The sequence below is a fragment of the Equus asinus genome, chromosome 29 (assembly GCF_041296235.1).
Source record: "Equus asinus isolate D_3611 breed Donkey chromosome 29, EquAss-T2T_v2, whole genome shotgun sequence".
In the NCBI taxonomy this organism is placed as follows: Eukaryota; Metazoa; Chordata; class Mammalia; order Perissodactyla; family Equidae; genus Equus; species Equus asinus.
The window spans coordinates 35,241,535-35,265,145 of record NC_091818.1 but is presented as its reverse complement, the minus strand read 5'-3'; the positions used below and the strand labels follow the sequence as shown (position 1 = coordinate 35,265,145).

Sequence of the window (23,611 nt, the reverse complement as noted above, 5' to 3'; positions counted from 1 at the left end):
GGTGGAAGGAGGGCTTTATGCATACCCTCTAGGTCCTTCTAGGTCTTTGTGGAATGTACAGGGGAAGATGAGGAAGAGGAGCTGCCTTCCTCTCTTGGCACCAGGGCGCTCAGTTCAGGGGGCTCACTTGCCTGACTGCCGCAGCCCCACCAGATCCACCAGGATCCTGACCTGCCCTCCCGGCCGATGGAGATTTGCTAAGACTGTAGATCAGCTGTGGCCTTCTCCTTGTTCTCTCTGCTCAACTGGTAAACTAGACATGACCAGAAAAGGCTGTTACTAGTAAATAATGAGAAATAAATGCAGGAAGTGTAAGAGAATAAACAGAAAATGAGCGCGAGGAGCTCCCGTTCCTGCTCCTGTGGCTGTGACTTCTTAGTCACACTTATTCTACTTTTTTGGTAGAAGTCAGGGTCTTCATCTGTGGGGCTATCTTCATCTGACCCTGGTGTCACTTTTTATAATGTGCACTGTTTGCAGACCCAAAAAGTCATCCCTCAATGAGACAAGGAGTCTGACTATTTTATAGTGGTCATGACCTTCCTAGACTCATAGCTGTGGTCCCCATTGTCAGACTTGTCTCTCCTGGTCTCGTGCTCTTTATGTCATTCATTGTATTCCCTTTCCAGGGCAAACCAGAGAAGAAGGCTGCTTCCTTGCCCTTCCTCTTCGGAAAGCTTTGCTCCCTCCACAGTGGGCCTCCCATGGAAGTCTTCATTTCTAGTTCCTAGGAAGCCCCTAGTCCTCGATTCCTTAAGAGATCAAAGAAGATTAGCATCTAGAACCTGTGAAGGATATGGAAGCAGGCTTTTCACTTTCTCCCCCGCACACCTCTGCCTTCTGGAGAATTCTGATTAGCTTCCTCATATTCTTTCAAGAGAATAATGTATAAAAGTCTAAATGTTATAGTTTTACAGTGTCAAAATGGCTTTTAAAATTATAGTAGCACGAGAAAAAGGTGTGCTCTCGAATGATGTGGTCAATTGCCGCCCTCCATCCACACTGTGAGGGCCTCAGAGCGCTATCCCGACCGCGCAGACCTGGGGCAGGCTGCCAAGTCCTTTCCCGCCCACGAGGCGGTCCCACTGGGTCCCTGCGCTGTGTAGGGGAGAGTCAGGATTCACTGCCCCGTCTTTCATCTCACTCTTGTAGGGGGAAGACATGGCCCCCCATCCCTCCCTTCCCTTGGAACAGGGATTTACTGAGTGTGCTTTCTCCACAAATGGTCATGTTTCTATTTCAAATTATTACACACGCAATCATGCATACACACACACACCCCCAAATGGCCGCTATGGTTATTTTAGCTCCTGTGCCCCTCAGCATTCCTAAAGGGGCTCATTAGGCGACCTGGCTGCATTTTCAGTTTAGGAAGAACATGAGCATCCGTCCTTCACTCGCCATCGTCTCAGGTCACATGTAATCAACAGGAGGCTCATTCCCCTATTCCCTATTAGTCTTCTTTGGTCTTCTAGAAAGTTTTGTTGAACTCAATTGCTTATTGTTCTGAGACAGAGCTGAATTTCCTGATAAAAGAGTCAGAGGACTCTATGAAACTAAGGGGCTAATGGGGACTGTCTCAATGTCTTTGCTCCTGAAGGAAAAACATGAACTTCTGGATAATACTGACTTCTGGCGCCTTAACATCTTCTGTAGAAATTGCAGTAGCATCACAGTTGCCAAAATTCTGGAATCTCGGAGATGTCAACCAAAGTTCCATTAGTAATTTGTTGGGTCTTGTCACTTCACCTCAACTCTGAGCTGTAATGACGCTGCAGAAGGAACCATAATTTTGTAGTGTCTGAGGCAGAAAAGACCAGGATTAATAAACAGCACAGGGAAAAGCCTGAGTCTGAGTTGAAAGAACATGAAAATACAGACCCTAAGAGCAAAGGAAGGTGTCAGAACATTATTCTGCCAAATTTTCAGCACTGAAGTAATTTTTAGTAAATCCATCTTTCCTTAAAAATAATTTGTACATCTTCATAATGGAGAAGGATATAAAAGAGAAATGGAAAGCACGTCACTAAACAGTTGACCAATTAGGGGTCAACCGGGGGTTCCTCATCATCATTGTCTTAGGGTGGAGACTGTGAATCCAGATGACTCTGACTCATGCTCAGCCTTTCGTTTTGGGGAGATAAGGCATTTGCTGGCTGGGCTCACTAACCCTTGTCACTGTGTGCTTGATTTCTCTAGAGTAATCCACAACTTCGGAATGGGAGCCTGGCCCCTTCCCCACTTCCTGTGATCAACCGGGGCTGAGGTCTCTGTGGGGATGCCTATACACCACCAGAAATCAGACTCATTGGAGATGGACTCGGACTTGCCGCCCAGCTGCAGGCTCAGCGACCTGAGCAGAGGGGGCAGTTTAGAGAGTCGAAGCAGCAGTTGTCGCTCTAGAAGTTTCACTTCGGTGAGTGATGGTTTTCTCTAATGCTTTCGTGCACTTCCATTGGCCGATTTCACCCCAACTCCCTCTCCTTTAAGGAATATTATAAAACCTCTTGGGGTTAACTAGCTGGATGTTTTGGAATACTCACTTTGTGAGGTGGCATTTCGTTTTTAGTCATCTTAAACTGTGCACGAATACAGAGCGGTACCCACGGCAGTGAAGCGAGTCTCTCTCTGTAGCCAAGAAGTTGGCTGCTCAGACCCAGAGAGGACGGGGCCTGAAGGTAGCAGACCCAGGCAAGGATGCTGCTGCCTGTCAGTGCAAATGATTGAAAGAGAAGAAGCACCTCACAGGGTAAAAATGAATTCCGTTTAACACCGATTTTCAACTCCTTTACAGATATAAATGCTTTTGTATCCCTTTCTCTCAGAATCCAGACCCTTCCATAGCATCAATGAGCTTTGGGAACTTTTACAAAAAGTCTTCAGTTTTAGAGTTAAGAGATGACCTTTTTGCACTCTGCCTTTCGGGATTCCTACAGGGAAGGACAGGAGAGAATTCACCTTGGACCTCACTAATACGGTCTCTTGTTTGTCTCCGTCCGTCCGCTCGTGGAAGCACCAATTTCCTTCAGATACACTGAGCCCTCAAATTAACCCCAATGATGCTGACTATGAGAAAGATATATTTGGTATAGAGGGCAGTTAATAGTAATGATAGAATTTTATAGACTCCTAGTACTTGCATATTTTCTTTTTTTAAACCACCATGGTAGGATATAATAAATATTACTTGATTGAGTCACCCAAAGAGAAATCTGTTACAGTTTACTCTCTGAATATCTGAAAACCTACAAATCCTTAACAGTGGAGAATTGGGGACTAATTTTTTAATTTAAAAATATATATAAAGAATACATTAAAAGACATGTTAAAAGAATATGTAGAAAAGACATACAGATGAATACTCCAGTAACTTGGTGGAGTGTATTCTCCAAAGCGTGGTTAGGAAGCAGTCCTGCTCTGATATAGAAGAATGTTTCTAAGCTTGCTGTGGCTAACATAGGTCCGGTAGGCTAGCAGACCAGCTTGTGCAGGTGGCGATGGAGTAAAATTGAGCTGTTCATCAGACGGCCTTGGCGTCCAAGGCAATGAGTGTAGTGCATTAGGTGTCAGGGTATTCGAATTATTTTCTTGCCTTTCACATTCATTTTCTTGTTGAACTTGAGGCAAATCTCTTAACATCTTTTTCACCGTGGCCTCTTTTGATAGAGAACAGAAATAATCCCTGTTCTCCATCTTGCCCTGGGAGAGACCATGATCCCAAGTAGGACAAGTGCTTTGAATTGGGGAAAGGAGAATTGCTACTTTTGTATCTCCATTCTGGTCATCGAGGGTCCGTATGAACCAGTGAATGCCTACTTTTACTAAATCCTCTAGGGCAGCTTGGACTCATATGCTCCCAAGACAAACAGGACTTGCTTGGTCTCTGCAAACTTGTCCATCAAGAAGTGGCCTTAACTGACTGTTCCGTGCTCTTTTGCGTGTGCATGTGATTTATCCATTTACTCAGATCCTGAAGCACTGTCCCAGGAGATAAGGACACGGCAGTGGGCTGACATTCCAGGATTATGACTCCTGGTGACAGAAGAAGTTGTTGCAGATTTGGTTCCCCAGGCAGCAGACTCTGAGATGGAGATCAGGAGGTGAAAGGGCAGTGTTCCTGGGATCCATATCTGGAAGGAGGAGGAAGCAGGATTGGGCGGAGAGAGAAGTCAAGCTGTGATGGAGACCCAAGGACAGCCTTAGCTGCTCCCGAGGAAGCTCTGGAGCTGGGATAGCCCTTCAAGTGTCCTACATTGGGTTGAGAGTGGAGCCTTAGACACACTCAGTGGTCAGCCATTGGATGCAGGACACCCCCTGGGAGGAGGCGTGACCTTGACAAGACAGTTTCTTTCGGCTCAAGACAATCCCCAAAGAGGATGACTCTTCCTAAGCATTGAATTAGCAGCCAGGTCCCCTTGAACCAGTGAACTCTCTGCACTGTTACAAAACTGCTAAACTTTTCTTAAGTTCGTTATCCTCATACTCTACTTTTTGGGAGTTGTTTGGAGAGGAGCTGTATGTTTTTATCCTAAGTCCTCAGGTCTTTTTATGACTTATCTCTTTAGAGTGAGAATCAACCATAGTACCTTCTCCTCTCGCTGCCCTTTAATCCCTGACCTCACAAAAGATTAGTCAGTAATCTTTTTAGGCCTCCAAATGGTTTGGTATTAAATGCACCTCTTGGAGGACCCTTTAAGTAAAAGATAACCTAGTTCCTATTTATAGAAATATTTCTTTTAAGTAAAAGTTATTTTAAAAGGAAGATAAAACATTCACGTCTGATGTTAAATGAGAGGATCCTCAAGTCTTTAAACGCTAGTCAAAGGTTGCCTGGATCGTTGCTCTTGAGAAACTCTTCTCCTGAGCCAGTGCCAGTTAAAAATTAAAGTAGCTGCTTAAATAGGATTCTTACGCTACCCATATGGCCACCATTACAACCAAGGCTGTTCTAAGAGACCGAAGTGTGTGCAGTCTCTGTCCCTCAAGAGGCTAGTTGTGGTTGTACATGTATTTTGTTTTTCTTGTAAGGAATTCTTCCTCTGAACATTTTCTAGCGAAAGGTACGGCTAGAACGAGAAGAAATTGGCCAAATCCTGAAATACTTGACTTAGAGGATATCTTCTGAATGTGTTTTCCCTTTGAAATTTCTGAAGGACAGCTTTAATAAAATACGAGGCAGCATGTCCTGACGAAGTTGGTAGTGTGGTTCTGGAACTTACAACCTTGAGAGGTGATGCGGATTCAAAGTAAGAGGCTCAAGAAGGATTTAGAGACATTCGTAAATGATAGCTCTTTAAGGCAACAAAGGAAGCTTTGGGTGTAAGGTCACCTATATTTTTAGCCTCTAAGGCTAGTATCCCAAACACGCATCACCTAAAGCCTGCTGGCTTCCCCTGCAGGATCTTGGGTCCTTGTTCTGAGTGTGGCCCTGAGGTCTGCTCTGCCCAGCAGGCATCCCGGAGCTCCCTCTAGAAAAGAATATGATTTGGCTCATTGAAAAGAATGGCAAGCTCTTAATACTCATGGTTCTTAAGGAATTTGGTAATATATATGCTTCTCTGAAGGTGGATTAGAAACATCCCGGATCCCGAATAGGAAAAATGGACACTTCCTGTTCATTTGTATCTCTAACTTGGGCAGAGACAATGGTCCACATTGACTACTGAGTGTTTGGAGATTTACGATTCAGAGAACTGTCTTGAAACCTGTCTCCTTCAGCTGACAAGTGTTGTGGCCTTAAAGGCAGGTCATGAGTCTGTGATCAGACAGCGGTTGTCAGCTCCTGATGACCCCTTCATCCTCCCAAGCCTTCCGTGTCGTTGGGCCTCACCCATTCCTCATGGAACGAGGAGGTGAAGCAGGCAGTGGTGAGAGCGTCTTCGAGGCTGTGTTAGAGTGAAGTCTGAGATGCACACCGGAAGTCTGACACGCTGTTCCTGGAGGATTTCAAGGAGAGGAAAGAGCACAGAGGAGTGGATAGGAGACGCAGACCGATCAGCAGGAGCCCAGCCTCCTTTTACTTCCTGCTCTGTAACCAGATGGAACCAAAACCTTCCTGGTCAAAACAGCTATTTTAAGCCAAAGCTAAACAGCTTGTATAAAAGTTCACTCCAGCAAACATTTAGTAAATGCCTACTACATACAAGAACCAATAGATGATAGAATAGAAGGCGGTTTTAATCTTTTCAGGAACTCACAATTTTGTGTCAAGACAGCCTTGGGAAGCCCTAGGACATGTGACCCAGCTTATGAGGGGTCCAGGAGAGCACGGATGATGGCATGCACTTAAGGCGTTTCCATCTTAATCAAGATCTCTTTATAATAGTGCCAGCTAAAGGAATTTAAGGCAGCCACACTGTAATCCTTTGAAGCCATTATGCCTTAGATCTGTAATCAAAACTGTACACATCTCTCATCTCTCACTGGTCTGTTTGTATCTCTTTCCTGCCACAAGTACAGGTTTAAGTTCACCCTAGTGAAAAATTACAACAGTGACTAGTTAGAAATAACCATAATTAAACCCTCACACTGAAACTGTGGGAAACGCATGTGCACTTATGGTCTTTCTTAGGAGGTTGCCAAAGTAAGCTTGGCATTTAAAGCTGGGTAAGGAACTATGAAGAGGCTGATTTTTATTTTCTTCTCCCTTCCCCTATTCTGTTTCAGCTCCAGGGGCTTCTCTCATCAACTTAGGGTATTAAATCAAGAAAGCCTTGCTCAAGTGCCAGGAGATCATTTTGGTGTCTGTAAAAAGAAAATGTGGACATCAGATCACATTCTCCCAAAACAGATACCCTAGGCTGCTCCCTGGGAGCCTGATGGTTAAGAGATCTTGGCTCATCTCGAGACATTTTTTTAGCCATCATAATCTTTTTTATGATGTTTTTTGTGTTGTTTTTTTGTCTAGTGTAGAGATGAATTCTGCTGGTTCCGTTTTTCTCCCTCACAAAGAGTTGCTACCATTGTCTTAGGCTTCAGTTAAACCAAATTTCTTTGTTTACAATAAAAACAAAACCAAAGAAAAATGCCTAAGAATTAATTGTCATTTTTTTAGGTAGGAGTTATTTTAGTGTAAGGATTTTAAGCCTTCTCAACTTTTTTGTTCAACCAAACAAAGGTTTTTTCTACCATTTCCCCCAAGACAGAACTCCGGTCCCAGCTCTGTACTCCCATAGGGAGATCTCGGGCTGTTGACTTTTATAACTGTTGACGGCACTCCTTGTAAAGGTTTGTCATCAGCTTGTCTGCATGCTCCTCTCGGCGCTCCAGTGGGACGAGACGGACATTTTTTCTGTCTTCTGTGTGCAGGAGTGGATAGATATCAGCAAGACCAGGATTTGTCCTCCTCCTCCTGGGAGACTGGTACAGGGTACATTGCGATTACTTTAGTAGATTTAGCATTTTTAATTTTCTGGTTTGAATACATTAGAAATTGTTTCTTCACAATCATAATACACACATTAGGGTAGAAATGTACGTACTTTCACATTCTTGAAGCAAAACGGTGTTTCCCTTGGAGACTTGTAAACGTTACCTGAAGTTAACATGGCGGGTGGAATGGGTGAGGGATGGTTTTCTAGATAGTTCTTTTAGCATCTGGAGATGTATGGACTTAAAGAGCTTCCTTTTACTTCATAGCCCCAATTGATGCATTAAAAACACCATTTATGGAAAGGGAATTTTTCAGAACTTGTCTGCTGTCAGCCTACTACCACCTTCCAAATCCTGGGGACAAACTTAGGTTGTCTTCAGTTCGCCCCTGCCCCAGAGAGCTGCTGCCTCTGTTTATCCTCATTCCCATCTTCTTAGTTCTTTGGGAACTAACTTAGCAAATATCTCTTCCAAAAGCACCACCAGTCAAGCAGGAACCACCACTGTGAGGGCTCCAGCTTCCTTCCCTCCTCCACATGGGCCACTAGACCCCAGATGACAGCTTCATTGAGATATAATTCACATGCCATACGGTTCTCCCATTTGAAGTATGCCATTCAGTGATTTTTAGCAGATTCAGAGTCGTGCAGCCATCATCACAGTCAAACTTAGAACATTTTCGTCACCCCAGAAGAAACCCCGTGCCCATCCGCAGTCACTCCCTGTTTCCTCCAGTCCCCTGCCCTGGCCATCCACCCATCTGCTTCTGGGCTCCATACATTTGCTTGTTCTCACTGCCTTGCATTTCACTCTCTACCTCTTGCCAAGGCCCATGTCTTCCTCTTTAACATCCCTGTCTGGGAGACGCAATGTTGGCATCTCCTGGGAACGGAAGGAATAGACAGGGCCTCTCTTGGACAAGGGCCATGTGCCCCTTTTCTGGCCCTGAATGCCCTGCTCTCCTGCCCTGGCACCAGGCTTCTTCTCTGTTCCCGCCTTCTTTCTGCTCCCGGGTGCAAGCAGAGTCCAGGCTCGTTTGGAGGGCAGCTCATGATTGGAGATTTAGGCAACAGACTGAGCCCCAGCACTTTGACCCTGCCGCTTAGGTCAGGGCTCAAGGCTGGGCTGACCACAAAGAAGGCACTTGGCGAACCTTCCAGTCACTCAGCTCATACTCCAGCCTCTAACCCTAGAGAGAGCCCTCAGATACCAGGACCTGGGACTCTGACCACCAGCAGCCTGGTTAAAATGGACTTGGGTCTCATGTTAGACAGGAACACTGAGGGAAGCTGTACGCTTGAAGGCATTCATCCCGGATAAGATGGAAGAGGCCTATGCAGGCCTCCACGCACAGATCTTGGATTAGATGAGAAAGGGAAGGAAGCAGAACAAAACAAAAACGCATAGAACGAGTTCTTGTCTTGGCCCCTCCACAGAATAGTTGTACGACCCTTGGAAAGTCATTTCATTGCCTCCGAGCCCAGTTTTCACATCTTCACATGAGGGAGCTGGACCCATTGATCTGTGTTGCACCTTTCAGCCTGTGAGCTCTATCAGTTGTCAGAGAACATAAAATGGTTGTGTAGGAGCTTCCCTTACTAAGTTTAGTTTCCAAATGAAATCTTATGTTGGGACTTTGTGATTTGAGGTTGGATTAGCCATGTGGGTTTATATACTCCATTCTTCTTTTTTTTTTTTTTAATTTAATTTTTATTTTTTATTTTTCCTTTTTCTCCCCAAAACCCCCCACTAGATAGCTCTATATTTTAGTTGTGGGTCCTTCTAGTTGTGGCATGTGGGAGGCCGCCTCAGCATGGCCTGATGAGCGGTGCTAGGTCCACGCCCAGGATCCGAACCGGTGAAACCCTGGGCTGCCGAAGCGGAGCGTGCAAACTTAACCACTCGGCCGCAGGGCCGGCCCCTATACACCCCATTCTTATTTTTGTCCCTAACGTAATGTGGGAAGTTGACTGGTGTCTTCAGCTGAAGGTCTGCGATAGGTCATTTGTCCACTTAATTCTACTGTCTTTCCAACCAAAGAGACATTATTATACCTAACTAAAGCAGATTATCTAAAATACCTGTGAGTAATCCTGTGGAAACACTGAATTGGGAAGGTCACAGTAGGAGGAAGAAGGTGGACAGCGTTCATTTCTTTCCCTAGAGTTTTTCTTCAACAAATCGTTGTGGTTAAGACTTTTTTACTTATGATTGTTATCATTATCACAACATCCTAAAAACACCCGTGATGGTTATAATTGTTGACTACTGTGGATCTGTGTTGTGCCGAGAGCCAGAATGTTTTTAGACTTGAGAGGTTGTTTGTTGAGTCACTGAGCTAAACTACTGTGCATGGATAGAAGAAAAATTTGAAATGTCTTAGGGTGAACCTGAGAGAGCAGTGGAGTTAGGAAGCGGTGTGTGCTGAATGATGGGGGGCAGGATTCTAGCAAAAATAAGGTATATGGAGAGCAGATGAGGCAGGCATGCTCTACGCCTCACATCGTGATCTCCCAGGTGATCCCACCAACCTTCAATAAAATCCAGAAAAATCACAAAATAAATAGTGTCACTGGATTTCTTGTGAAAATTTCAGGTTCTGGTCATCAGAGAGCCAAAACAGGCAGACATGGTGAGGAGGCAGCTGACATTTTGGTTACAGTGACTGTCTACTGGATACGAGACAACCTCTGAGTTTACAAATATAGTAAACAGTTTACAAATATGTCAGACATGAATTTTTCCTTTAAGTGTAAAGTCTAGTAGAGGTGAAAAGCAGGGGTGATGAGCAAATATAGTAAAAAGTTGAATTTTATATGAGGAGCTGATTCTCCTTTTTAAATCTCTCTCAAGCCCGTCTCCTTCTCTGTTCCCATCACCACGACTCTAGTTTAGGTGACTTTCAACTCTTGTCTAAACTGTTTCCCATATTCAGTATTTCCCACACTATAGCCAACATGATTTCTGCAAAATGCATATCTAACTATCCTTTGTCAATTTTTGTTTAATTCTCACCCATTTCTTTCAGATTATTGACTAATATATCATTTCCTCTGCAAAGTTTTTCCAGATCAGACCCCCTTACCTGAAAGTGAATTGCTACGCATGCTATGTTTCCATAAGACCCCAGAATCACCTTGTCATAGCCATTTCCATACTCTAAAGTAATTGCCCATTTTCTTGTCTGAAGCCCTCATTAGATGGTCAACTCGACAGCAAGGACATTATTTACACTGTTGTATTTACATTGCTCAATGCTTAGTAAATGCACAAATATTTGAATGTATGATTCAGTAGATGCTATGGGAGGAGGCTGGAGGTGTGGTGACATTTAAATTGGACCGTGAAGGATAGGTAAGATGTGTCTATGCAGAGATGGACACTGCTGACACAGAAACAGGTTTAGGAAATAGCAAGTGATTTGACTTGATTATAGAGCAAGAGTTGGCAAACTATAGCCTGTGTACCAAACTGGCCCCCAGCTTGTTTTTGTAAATAAAGTTTTATTGTAACAAAGCTAGGCTTTTCCATTTACATATTGTCTGTAACTTTCACACTACATTGACAGAATTGAGTAATTGCCACTGTAAAGCCTGCAAAAGCTCAAAATATTTATTCTCTGGCCCTTTACAGAAAAAATTTGCCATCGCTGCAATGGAGTATAAAGGGGAGGGTAGTAGGGGGTGAAATTTGAAAGGTAGGTAGGGCCATATCCTGGATTTCTCAGAATAAAGTGCAAATCCCGTAGTCGCATGTAGTGTAGACATAGAGGACTACTAAGATTACAGTACTAGGGTTTGGGGTTTTTTTTAACCTATTGCTTTTTCCCTTGGTCCAGTGATCAATAAAAGGAATATTTTGTGCCTATTTTCCCTTATAGTATCTTGCCACTCTTCTAACGCCCCTTGTACCGATGCTGTTATTAAAGGGAGTATAGAACTGCTAGAGGTGTAAATTGATAAAATTACAGAGATCTAGTTAATATGAAACTGTTCTAATTTCAGCTGGAGAAAAAGTATCCTTAAAATCAGTCTGTTCCTCCTCTTCCCCCCCCCTCCCCAGACCCCAAATCTCAGAAAAAGTGGAACAAAAAGATGTGCCTTCAACTAAAATCTTAGGGCATATTATTTCAAAAGTTGGATTTTTTTTTTTTAAGAAAAGGTATATAAAATCTGATGACAATGAAAGGAAAATTACAGGCCAATCTGCCTTGTGAATGTAGATGCAGAAATTCTAAACAAAATATCAGGAAATCAAATTCAGTGATGTATAAAAAGCATAATAACATCACAACCAAGTTGGACTTAGTCCAAGAATGCAAGGTTGGTTTAATATTTGACAAAGTCAGTGTAATTCAATTCATTAACAGATTAAAGGAGAAAAAGTGTATGATCATCTCTCAGCCTGGCCACTGTTGACACTTTGGGCCAGATAATTCTTTATGTGGGGAGTTGTCCTGTGCATTGTAGGATATATATATACACATATAGCACCACTCCTGGCCTCTGTCCACTAGATGCCAATAGCACCCACCTAGTTGTGACAACCAAAAATGTCTCCAGACATTGCCAAATGCCCCATGGAGGGTAAAATCACCCGCAGCTAAGAACCACTACAATAAATGAAGGAAAAGCATTTGACAAAATTCAAAACCCATTCATTATTTTAAAAACAAATACACTTAGCTAAACTAGGAACAGATGAAAACTCTCTTAATCTGATAAAGATCATTTAAAAAAAAAAAAAAAAAACCTGCAGCAAACTTTCTACTTAATGGTGAAATGTTGAAAGCTTTTTCCCTGATACTGGGAACAAGACAAAGATGCCCCTGCTATTCAGCGACAGGAGAACCAGCCAGTGTGATAAGGCAGAATGAAAAAAGGAAGGAAAGGCATAAGGAGCGGAAAGGAGGAAATAAGAATCCGTCATTTGCAGACACACTTGTATATGCAGAAGATTGAAAAGAATCTACAGATAAACTGTTAGAATTATGCAGCAAATTTGATAAATTTACTTATTATCAGGTCAGTATACTTTGTATTTCTATACACCAGCAATAATTAGAAAATTTAGAAAGTGCCACTATATAGGGGCCAGCCCCGTGGCCGAGTAATTAAGTTGTCGCCCTCTGCTTCGGCAGCCCAGGGTTTTGCTGGTTCAGGTCCTGGGTGCGGGCCTAGCACCGCTCATCAGGCCATGCTGAGGCAGTATGCTTCTGGCAACAACTAGAAGGACCCACAACTAGAATGTACAACTATGTACTGGGGGGCTTTGGGGAGGAGAAGAAGAAAAAAAGAAGATTGGCAACAGATGTTAGCTCGGGTGCCAATCTTTAAAAAAAAAAAAATGATGCTATTTATTATAGCCTTAAAAACCATCAAATACCTAAGAAGACATGTAACGAAAACTGTGTAAAATCTTACACTGGAAACTACAAGATATTATTAAGAGAAATTAGAGAAGCAAATCAATGCTTATCAAACTTCAGTGCATCAGTATTACCCAGAGGGTGTGTTAAGACACAGATTGAAGGGCCAGCCCCTTAAATTTCTGGTTCAGTAGATGTGAGGTGGAGCCCAAGAATTTGTATTTCTAACAAGTTCCCAGGGGCTGCTGTGGCTCATCAAGGCACCGCACTTTGAGAGCCACTGATCTGAATAAACGAAGCGTATCCAGATCTGTGGGTTGAAAAACTATTGTAAAACATCAGTTCTCCTCCATTTGGGGAACTTCTGTGCAGTCCAAGCAGAGTTCCAGCAGGTGTGTGTGTGTGTCTGTGTGTGTGGAAACTGAAAAGCTGATACTGAAATGTATATGGGAATAAAGAGGGCCAAGAAAAGCCAGAGCAGACTTAAAGGAGAACGGCAAAACTGGAGGGCTTTAAACAACCAGCTGTCCGGACTTATTATAAAGTTATAATAATTAAAACCGTGCTTTGTCAGTGTACACATAGACGAGTAGACAAACGAAGAGAAAAGAGGTTCTGGAAACAGGCCGACACAGGTACTGTCAGCTGATTTACAACCAAGGAGACCTGTGGTGGAGAAAGGATGGTCTTTTCAAGGAGTGGTGCCAGAACAGCTGGGTATCAGTTCAGAAAACAATGAATCTTGACCCCACACCATACGCGGAAGTGCATTCCAGATGAATCGTCGCACTAACTATGGAAGGTTAAAAACAGTAATGCTTCTAGAATAAAACATAGGTGAATCCCTTCATGACCACAGAGTAGGTAGTGATTTCTTAAATAGGACACAAAAAGCTCTAACCATGCACGAAAAGATTGACACATTGGACTACATTAAAATGAAGGACTAGTCATCAAAAGATCCCCACTGAGAGAGAGAAGAGGTAAGTCAATGAGTAGAAGATATTTGCAATAAATGTATCCAACAGAAGATTTGTATCTAGTATGTCTAATCCTACAAATCATTTTTTTAGACTACTTGCTAGAAAAATGGGCACAAGACTTGAGCAGGCACTTCCTAAGAAGACCTCCAAATGGCCGCTTAACTACTATGAAAAAAAAGATGCTGGACATCATTAGTTGTCTTGGGGATGGATTGAAAATGAGTGAGACACGAAACCATACCTATCCGACAGAACTGCAGTGCAAGCAGCCTGCCAGAGGGAGTGTAAATTGGTGCGGCCACTTCGGCTGTATCTGCCGAAGCAGAAATATCTTAATGACCCAGCAATAGTCTATAGGTTTATAGCCAATAGATTTGCATTGCGTCTTCTCCCTAGCAGTATTCGGTTCCATCTGCTTACCCAACGCATGCTGTGGGTATCTCCTTCCAGCGATATTCCATTCTATCTCTTTACTGAGCCTGTGCTGTAAATAAATCTCCTTTTCCTGAGTCATCATTCCTCAGGACTAAGCTAATACAGCCAGGCTAGTTGGAGCAATTTGCATGTATTCTTGTGTTAATCATACCAAAACGAAATGTATGCTATGCCTGAAACTAAAGGAAGGTCTCTAACATTGTACAGACTGCAGGTTCTGTGATGGACCCGGCAGTCAGATGCGTTGGGGTGGGTGGGCGTTTGAGTACCTCTCAGATCACAGCAGAAAAAGCATCACTCTGCACCATGTGGATGAGCTCTTAATCACCTTTGCTTCTGCCATTTTTCTTCTTGCTTTATCGAAGTTCATGCTCATAGTGGAGTCAAATGGTTTTATAAGGTTTATGAAAAGCATTAGTCTTCCATGTACCTCTCCCCCATTTCCTCACCAGAGGCAATGACTTTTAACTCCTTCCTGTTTCTTTGTTATTTAACTTCATTTTCCCCACCACTGACATTTTACTATATATCCTTTCAGCAGCTGTTATATGTGTGTATATAGTAAGAATGCATTTATTTAAATCCAATCGAGACAACTGTGTTCTTCTGTCTCCCTTTCTTTCATTTGGCCTTAAATTCTTTGAAAACATCATTTGAAATGGCTGTATAATATTCCATCTGTGAACATTCATGATTTGTTTAACCATACCCTGATTGTTGGACATTTGAGGTTGTTTCTTGTTTTGCTTTTTTCTTGCTACTATAAATACCAATATAATTAATCTAACTCTATGTGTGTGTGTTGCTATAGATGAATTGACTCATATACTTTCTCTCCCAACTTTAGTTTTTTCCGTGGTCCATAATCGTTTGGGTCTTATTTGCTTGCTTCATGTTCTTTGTAGCCCTCTGGCTTGCTCTGAACTAGACGGGTTGTTCACTACACAGCTGACATCCTGGGGATGTCACCATGACCCTGGGATTCCCTCCAGCTCTCTCTCATTGACCCTCCTATTTCCTGGCTCCTGTATCTTTTCTTGGTTTACTCCCTTGTTGAGGGGAGCAGCCACTCGCCTGCAGTAGCTTCTTGAGAAAGGCATATGTGGCAGATCCATTGTTTAGACCCCACATGTCATCAAAACATCTTTATCCTATCCTAACCTAATCTCGTAAGGACCAGAACTCTAGTTCTGAATTCATTCAGAATTTTGAAGGAATCATAGCACTGTCTTCTGGCTTCCAATGTTGCTGCTGAGAAGTCTGTTGCTGTTCTGATCCCTGCTCTTTTGTCATGTGACCTGCATGTTCACTCTGGGAGCTTACAGGATCTTGGTCTTCGGTGTCCTGAACCTTCGGGCTGTTTTATTCTCGTTCATTAGGTTCTTCTAGCGGCCCCTTTCTATGTGGAAACTCGTGTCCGTCTGCTTAAGGACATTCCTTGAATTATTTTACTTATTCATTGTGATCATTTCTTCCCCTCTGATTTATCTTTCTGAAACACTCCTTATTCAGACATTGACCCTCCCACACTGATCCTCTAATTTTATCTTTTCTATTTAAAAAAAAAATTGTTTTGACTTTTTGTTTTACTTTTCTGGTTTCTCAACATCGTCTTCTAGGCTTGTCTTTAGTTTTTCATTTCTGCTGTCAGTTTTCATGTCTAGAGCTCTTTTTGTTTTCTAGGGTTTTTTAAATAACATTTTTATTATTATCTTGATTATGGATTCAGTATCGTCTCTTATCTCTCTGAGGATATTATTGATAATATTTATGAAATTTTCATCATTCTGCCTAGTTTGTTTCTTCTAAGTTGCATTTTTTTTCCTTTTCTTTGTTTTGATATGTCTTTCATGTTAAAGGTTTTTCACAGCTGCTTGTTATCATTAGTTATATGCACAGATTTAAAAGAGGACATTGGGGCACGCCCTGTGGCCGAGTGGTTAAGTTCACGCGCTCTGCTTTGGCGGCCCACGGTTTTGCCAGTTCACATCCTGAGCGTGGACATGGCACCGCTCATCAGGCCATGCTGCGGCAGCATCCCACATGCCACAGCTACAAGGACCCACAACTGAAATATACAACTCTGTAATAGGGGGATTTGGGGGGAAAAAAGCAAAAATAAGAAAAGAAAAAAGATTGGCAACAGTTGTTAGTTCAGATGCCAATCTTTAAAAAAATAAATAAATAAAAATAGGACATTAAGCAACTGATTAAAAGTTCTGTGCTGGGTGTGTTGACTCTGATCTTCACTCGTGGGGTGCTCTTGCTGAGCTATTTCCTTGAGGAATCCTTCGTCTCGGCCTCTCTTGGCTCATGGGCCATGCAGATTCCCCAGAGGAGACTCTTCTAGTCTTCTGTCTAGAGGGTGAATTTGGCCTCATTTACTCCCTGTTTTCAATACGGTCCTTCACCGTCAACTCTGCTTGATGTCGCCCCACTTCAAATCTCTCTTTTACTTTCTTTTTTGGGTTTTTTTTTTTTTTGAGGAAGACTAGCCCTGAGCTAACATCTGCCAATCCCCCTCTTTTTTGCTGAGGAAGACTGGCCCTGAGCTAACATCTGTGCCCATCTTCCTCCACTTTATATGTGGGACACCTACCACAGCATGGCTTGCCAAGTGGTGCCGTGTCCGCACCAGGGATCTGAACCAGTGAACCCTGGGCTGCCAAAGCGGAACGTGCGCACTTAACCACTGCACCACCAGGCCAGCCCCTCTTTTACTTTCTTTAAGAAAAAACATCTAGTTTTCTGCTGAGGTGACCTAATTGCTTCTGAAAGAGACTTTCAACCAGTTCTGCTCTTTTCAACGTCGTCCTTGCCACACTTCCAGAACCGCCCAGCACCCCCAGTGCCTGAGCTCGGGGGAGCTCTCCAGTACTCAGCTGGTTGATTATTGGCCTCTCCCAGCTGCTGACCAAAATTCAACTTTCTGGGTTCTTCTGAATCAGTTACCACCTGTCCTTCTGCTGTCTAACTTCCCAGATTTTGCTATGTCATCTCTTTTCCTATTATTTTTGTTTTTGTGATTTGTGCCCTTTAAAAAAATAATAAATCCCTTTATTGTTTTAGTGGGGTATCTGGAGGAAGAGGTGGTAAGTATGTGAGTTCACTCCACTGTCTTTAGCCAGAGATTTTCCCCCAGTGCCACTACGGGGGAACCAAGTGTGTTTGACAGCAGTAGGTAGACAGTAAGCTGTCCCAAGGAGGAGCCGGAGAAGCATTGCGTTGTTGTCATTGAGTCGCTAGGAAGCACAAGGCGAGAGCCGATAAGAAGTTCTAAGATCCCTGATTTGCTGCGCCCTGTAGTCAGCCTTCTTTTTGATGCAGGTAAAATGGTGAAGGACATGGGGCACAGGTCTGTCAGCCAGGTGACCTGAATGGCAGACATTTTAGAGTGCTGTGAAGTCTTCCCTGGGCTCTGAATCGACCCTGACTGTGTCATGGTTTTTTCTCTTCGGTGAAGCCACCGTTTGTTTTCTCTCTTCCATTCCTAACCCCCACACCTCTCGTGCAGGATGACGAGATCCTGAAGTACCTCACCCACGAGGAAAAGGATGTCATCCTGTTTTTTGAGGAGACTATTGATTCCCTGGAGGACGACTTTGAGGAGCTGGACCTGTGTGACAGCGGCGTACACTGCCACTCTCTGCGGTCTCTGGAAGAGGGCGCTTCCAGTCACTCGGAGCCGGAAGATGTCATCGATTTAGTGCAGCCAGGACCTGCAGCTGGGGAACACGAGAGCCGCCCGGAGGGGACCGAGGCAGCGGGTGAGCAGGAAGCACACAAGCCCCGGGGGCACTTCCTTCCATCGCGTTCTCCTGGGCTTGCCGCTATGGAAGCTAGGGGGTGGGCGTACCCGAGATTCGTAGGGTCGAAGCATCCTCTTGGCGGTTTGATTGTCCAACGAGTAGATGCTTCCATAGCATATTAGGGTGACAACACAGGAAGGGAAACTCCAAAAGGGCTAGAATAAAAATGAGACCAACTGGGCCTACAAATAGATGGCATATATATATTTTCATAAAGAAACAAAATCGGAAATGACTTCCAGGTAACAATTCATTCTACAAAGAAAACATGCAGGTACTTGTATTTTAGCCCTTGAGGTTTAATGTCAACTTTTGTTCAAGATTGTGCCCCTGTTTCTGTAGCGTGACTTTCCAAGGTGTTCTGGCTGGTTCAGAACAACAGGAAAAGATCAGAACAGAAATTCCTCTCAGCACCTGCTTTGTACATTGGCTTGACTTAGGGCGGCATCGGAGGACAGGGGTGCCTTTGTCCCTTGAGTCCTAGAGGCAGATGGACAAGGAGAAAATTTTCTTCCAGTTTTTTTCCTGATTGGAAAAGATTTTGGAAATAAATGTGGGCAAGGAATAAGGTTGTAAAGGAAAAAATAGAAGGGAAAATATTTTTGCTCTGCTAACTACAGAACGCTGCCATTTGTCATGAGCCTCTAGAAATAGATATTTTTTCCTTTTTTTTTTTTGTAAGCAAGGCTATGTATTACACAGAATTTCACAAACTGTTATAGCTTCTGAACCTGGAGCTTAGTTTGCAACCATCTCTTCAAAGAAGACACTTAATATGAATTTCTCTCTTTTTTTTGCTTGAGGAAGATTGGCCCTGAGCTAACATCTATACATCTATGCCAGTCTTCTTCTACTTTATATGTGGGTCACCGCCACAGCATGGCTGACAAGGGGTGTAGGTCTGCATCCAGGATCCAAACCCGCAAACCCGGGCCACCAAAGCAGAACGTGCCAGACTTGACCCCTACGCCACAGGGCTGGCCCCTCAACTTCCCATGTTTATCACTCTTCTTCTTTGAAGTATAGTTCCTAAAATTAATTTGAACCAGTTGACCCTTTAAAAATGTCAGATCAAGAGGAAGATGGGCACGGATGTTAGCCCAGGGCTGGTCTTCCTCAGCAAAAAGAGGAGGGTTGGCAGCAGTTAGCTCAGGGCTAATCTTCCTTAAAAAAAAAAAAAAGTCAGATCATTTCATTGTGCCAAGGAAAACACTTTTGGAAAGTGAGCCACCTCGCCCATCAGTTCTCTAACATGACATTTTTGTAAGAGCTCTAAGTGCCTCCTCTGTGGCTGGCATCCTGGAGATTCTGAGGATGCAAAGATGAGTAAGACACGGCTTACACTCGTGCAGCAGGAGGAAGCGTATAAACATAAGTGCAGAAAAGTGTTAGGGGATCCGCGATCAGTCTATGTTGTGGATACAGTAAAGGCTCAGAGGCTGGCGTATGACATTCTACCTGGGCCATCAGGAAACATTTCTGTTTCAAATCTGACTGTCCTGCATCTAGAAGGACCTGATGGAGTTGTTGGCGTGTGCCACACCACCTTCCAGGCTCGTTTCTCCCTGTAGAACCCCCTGCTATGTTATTGTTTCTTCCTCCTACTTGCCCCGGGATGATGGGTCTTCAGAAGCTCACTTCTACAGTGTGCTTTCCACGTGCTGACCTTTCTGACTTGCAAGTCTTTCTCCATCACTCATGCTTTCCTTTCCATTACATGGTTATGAGAATCACGTGCTGCATTCTCTTTGTCTAGTCCAGGGAACAAGGATAAAGGGAGTTTAGCTGACGGGAGGAACTGCTGACATTGGTATTACGTCCCTTTTCAATTCAGTGAAAAGGAAATGTAATGCGTTTATTTTTACATAAAGTGGTAGCTTATGAGGGTTCTCCCTCACTTTTCAGGGGCTGGACCTGGTGGAAAGGAAGACATTCCTGACCTTGAATGCAGGAAGCAGGATGCTGAGAATTCGCCCCCTCCAGACTCCACGGTTCCAGAGGCCCCTCCTCTGTCGCCTTCCCTGCCTGTCACCGCAGCTCCAGCCCACCCCAGGAAAGAGCTGCTCACTCCTTCTCCCCCAGCAGAGCACCCAAAACTACCCCGCTCGGTCCCTACTCCTCTTGTTATCGCCCAGAAAATTTCCGAGAAGCTGGCAGGAAATGAAGCACTTTCGCCCACATCTCCCTCGAAGGAGGGCAGGCCTGGAGAATGGAGGACACTGGCTTCTGGGGCCCCTCGAAATGGGGACCACCTGCCATGGCACAGACCCACGACACAGCCTGCACCCAAGATCCACCGCTTCCCCAGCAACATCAGCGTGACCAACAGCTCGGGGAAGGAGTTCAACAAGACCATCTCGAAAGCAGCCGTCAACGTGCAGGAGCGGAAGGCCCAGGTCTTGGCCAACATTAATGGTATCTCTTTCCTCACCGTGGGAGAAATGGAAGATCAGGCCCCGAAGGGCCATCTCACTGAGCAGAGGAGAAGCATCTCTCCAGAGCAGGGCACTCGGGACCAGAGCAAGCCAGGCCCCGGCCAGGAAGCTGTATCCTCGCGGGCGGGAAGGCAGACCAGCGGTCAGCAGTCCAGAGGCGTGCAGACAGAACAGTCCCCGCCGTTGGCCAATGGCTTCCAGAGCATCCACGATGTCCTAAAGAGGGAGCCTAGTGCCTTTGTCTCTACTGGAAAAACTGTCACCATCCGTCCAGACCCGGCTCTTACTAGTAAACTTGCACGCCAGAACGCCAGCAAGAGCTTGTATGAGCACCGGCAGCCGGACTGCAGCCAGGATGCGAGGAGGCGGTCGGGTTCGCTCCCCAGGGCCGTGGGGTTCAGGCCGCAGGGCATCACTGTCCAGTTCTCCGGCCGAGGCTCCACCGAGGAAGCCCGGAGGGAGGCCCTGCGGAAGCTCGGCCTCCTGAAGGAGAACTTGTGATGGAGGCTGAGCAGGGAGCTGGAGGAGGCACGATGCCTGGTCTGTCTGGCAGGAGAGCAGGAGCAGCAGTCCCAGCTGCTGTGCCCGGCTGAGGGCTAGAGACGAGAGGCGCCAGGACTCAGTGGTCCCGACTGAGTGAAGGACAGAAAGTGCGGCCCCACTCTGATGCTACAGCCGAGCAGAGGGGATCCTTCTGTGAAAGAGGGTCCAGCCCCATCTCTTGTCTTCCTTTTTCCAGGAACTCAGAGAATAATTTTAAAAACCTATTTGTTCCTATAATTTGTAAATGCCATATACTTTTTGGGTTTAAGAGGAGGGGGGTTGGGTCCAATGTGTTATTCTTGTCTCTAATTGAGCCTTTTATCCCAAGGACATGACATGAAGTCAGTTTAGATCTCTTATAGTCAGTTCTCTAAGAAAGGGAGTTTCTAAGAAAAATAAAAAAGAAATGCTTGTTAAATTTTCATAGTGTCTTAAAATACTTTTCTGGTTTTTTGTTTGTTTTTGAAGGGTAAATAACAATGCGCTTGCCCTAGATATGCCTTTGTTGCTTGATATAACTTGGTTTGCCCAGTTTTTTGTTTTTGTTTTGCTGAGGAAGATTGGCCCTGAGCTAACATCTGTGCCAATCTTCCTCTATTTTGTATGTGAGACGCCGCCTCAGCATGGCCACCAACAAGTGGTGTAGGTCTGCACCCGGGATCTGAACCCCAGGCCACCGACTGAAGCAGAGCCCACAGAACTTAACCATCAGGCCACCCGGGCTGGCCCTGCTCAATTCTTTTTTTAATTGAAAATTAAAATGAAACCTTTAGAGTATGATTTACTGTAATTTTGAGGTATGGGAGTGGAATAGAAAGGTTGAGTTTGGAAAAGGTGGTAATCTTAAGAAAGTGAGTCTCATGAGACTAGAAGGTCTGTGTTCCTGGGAGATATGCGTATGAACGTGTATTGTGTATATACGTGTACATAATATATGTTAACATATACACATGTAGGTATTGTGTGTGTGCACACGCATTCATATGACACACATATAAACTTAAAACCCTGTTGAGTAAGACAGGATGCAGGAGCTTCCTATCCTCCTGATGGACACAGCCATCTCAGCATTGTGATGGGTGACACAGAAATGTTTACTTCCTAATAAGGAAATCTTTTAAGGACCTATCTCCATAATATTTCGGTGAACCAAAGTGCTTTTTCCTCAACAGTGTGTTGTTCTGTTCCCAATTAAAGTAATATTCCAAAGAAGCAAGATAGTTCCTTTTTTAGTAAAGAACGTTTTTAAAGATTTAATTTATCACCTAATTTTAATTTATCGCCTAATTTTAGTTTTGCATGTTCCGAGGTAGCCAGTAAACAGAGGAAAACAGAAGATTCTTAAGATCCCCTGTCTTCCATGGGCAAGATCTCAGGATTAATTTAAAAGGGAAAAAAACAGCGAACCAAGTTATGCAGTATGAAAAGAACTGGTTTTCTCCCCAACTGTGACTTACATGCTGAGCTGTGGCCACAGCATTATTATCAAACCTCTCCGAGGCTTGGGTCTTAAACCTCTAAAAATAGACCAGGAGGGGCCACACTTGAAGTTACGCCCTTTTGTTATTGTGTCTCAGAATCTGTTTCTTTCCTGTTGAGTATTATTTAAATTCAGACTTTTAAATGTGCTGTGAAGGACGTTTTTCATAGTATTCAATTTGCCTTGTAAGTTACATAAAATGATTGTAATTTTTTCCTTAGAACTACAGTATTTAGCGCCTCGTCCAGCCCTGTCCTCTTGAAATAATCTCATAGGTTCTTGACGGTCTTTGTTTCAATAGGTGCTTTGATTTTAGAGGTTTGTAAAATAGCTTTTATTTTACTCCTGTTCATGTTGGGTTTGTTTAAAGGATTCTCGAGGACTGTATTCCCTTTTTATAAAGTGAGATGCCATACAGTGTTTAAAAATGGAGGGTCTTGATATGGCTAACATTTTAAATGTCCTTTATATATGAGGCTTCTTTCTTTTTATCTTATCCTATGACTTCATTGTGATTAAGGTGAACTTGACTATATATTAGCTTATTTGTTCTCATAATGACATTTTTGAAAAATAAATGTAGAGATTTACCTTAAGTATAAACAACATTGTGCATTTTATACTTATCTCAATTATTTTCTTTTAAATGGTTATATCCTATCCTTCTGTTTATTCATAATTTCTTCTACCAATTATACTGACTGTTACTCTGGTCATTTCTTGTGCCCAAACCTTAGTGATTAAAGCCATATGTTTTTACAAGGTTGAAATTATAGCCCCTACTGAACTAACCTGGATGTGTATGTGTCACGTTAACACAAACACCCAGTTTGCTGAGGGGGTTAGTTTCTTTGCTGTAACTATTGTTCTCGGACGTTCTTAAAGGCTCATCTTCAAGGGAATTTAAGGACCGTATTTCAAAGCAGAATTATAATGAAAAGTGCCCTTTTTTTCTTTCAAGTGATACTTGTAAATCAGTCTCCATTTTTATGAAACTCTTTATCTGAATACTTAAAATCGTTGGGGGTGGGGGGGGGGAATTTTCCTCTGCTTTTAGGAAGGTGTGTACAAATGGCCAAACTAGAGTTGCGTCTGCACATGGTGACTCTCACCTGTCACCAGGGTAACGGCTCGGTTCTCTCCCCCGCCCTCTCCGATATTTGGTTCCCAGCGTGCACACTTATCTT

The 23,611-nt window shown here is 43.7% G+C and overlaps 1 protein-coding gene across 1 annotated transcript in view; it reads left to right on the top strand.

Moving 5' to 3' along the window:
• The window catches only part of PROSER2 (proline and serine rich 2), a 42,480-nt gene extending 19,450 nt beyond the window's left edge, over nt 1-23,030 (top strand). The window contains exons 2-4 of the mRNA XM_044762165.2: nt 2,200-2,416; nt 17,672-17,924; nt 19,872-23,030. Coding sequence (XP_044618100.2) covers nt 2,279-2,416; nt 17,672-17,924; nt 19,872-20,902 — 1,422 coding nt within the window. The 5' untranslated portion in view covers nt 2,200-2,278 and the 3' untranslated portion in view covers nt 20,903-23,030. The remainder of the gene's footprint in view (nt 1-2,199; nt 2,417-17,671; nt 17,925-19,871) is intronic.
• The last annotated feature ends 581 nt before the right edge of the window (nt 23,031-23,611 follow it).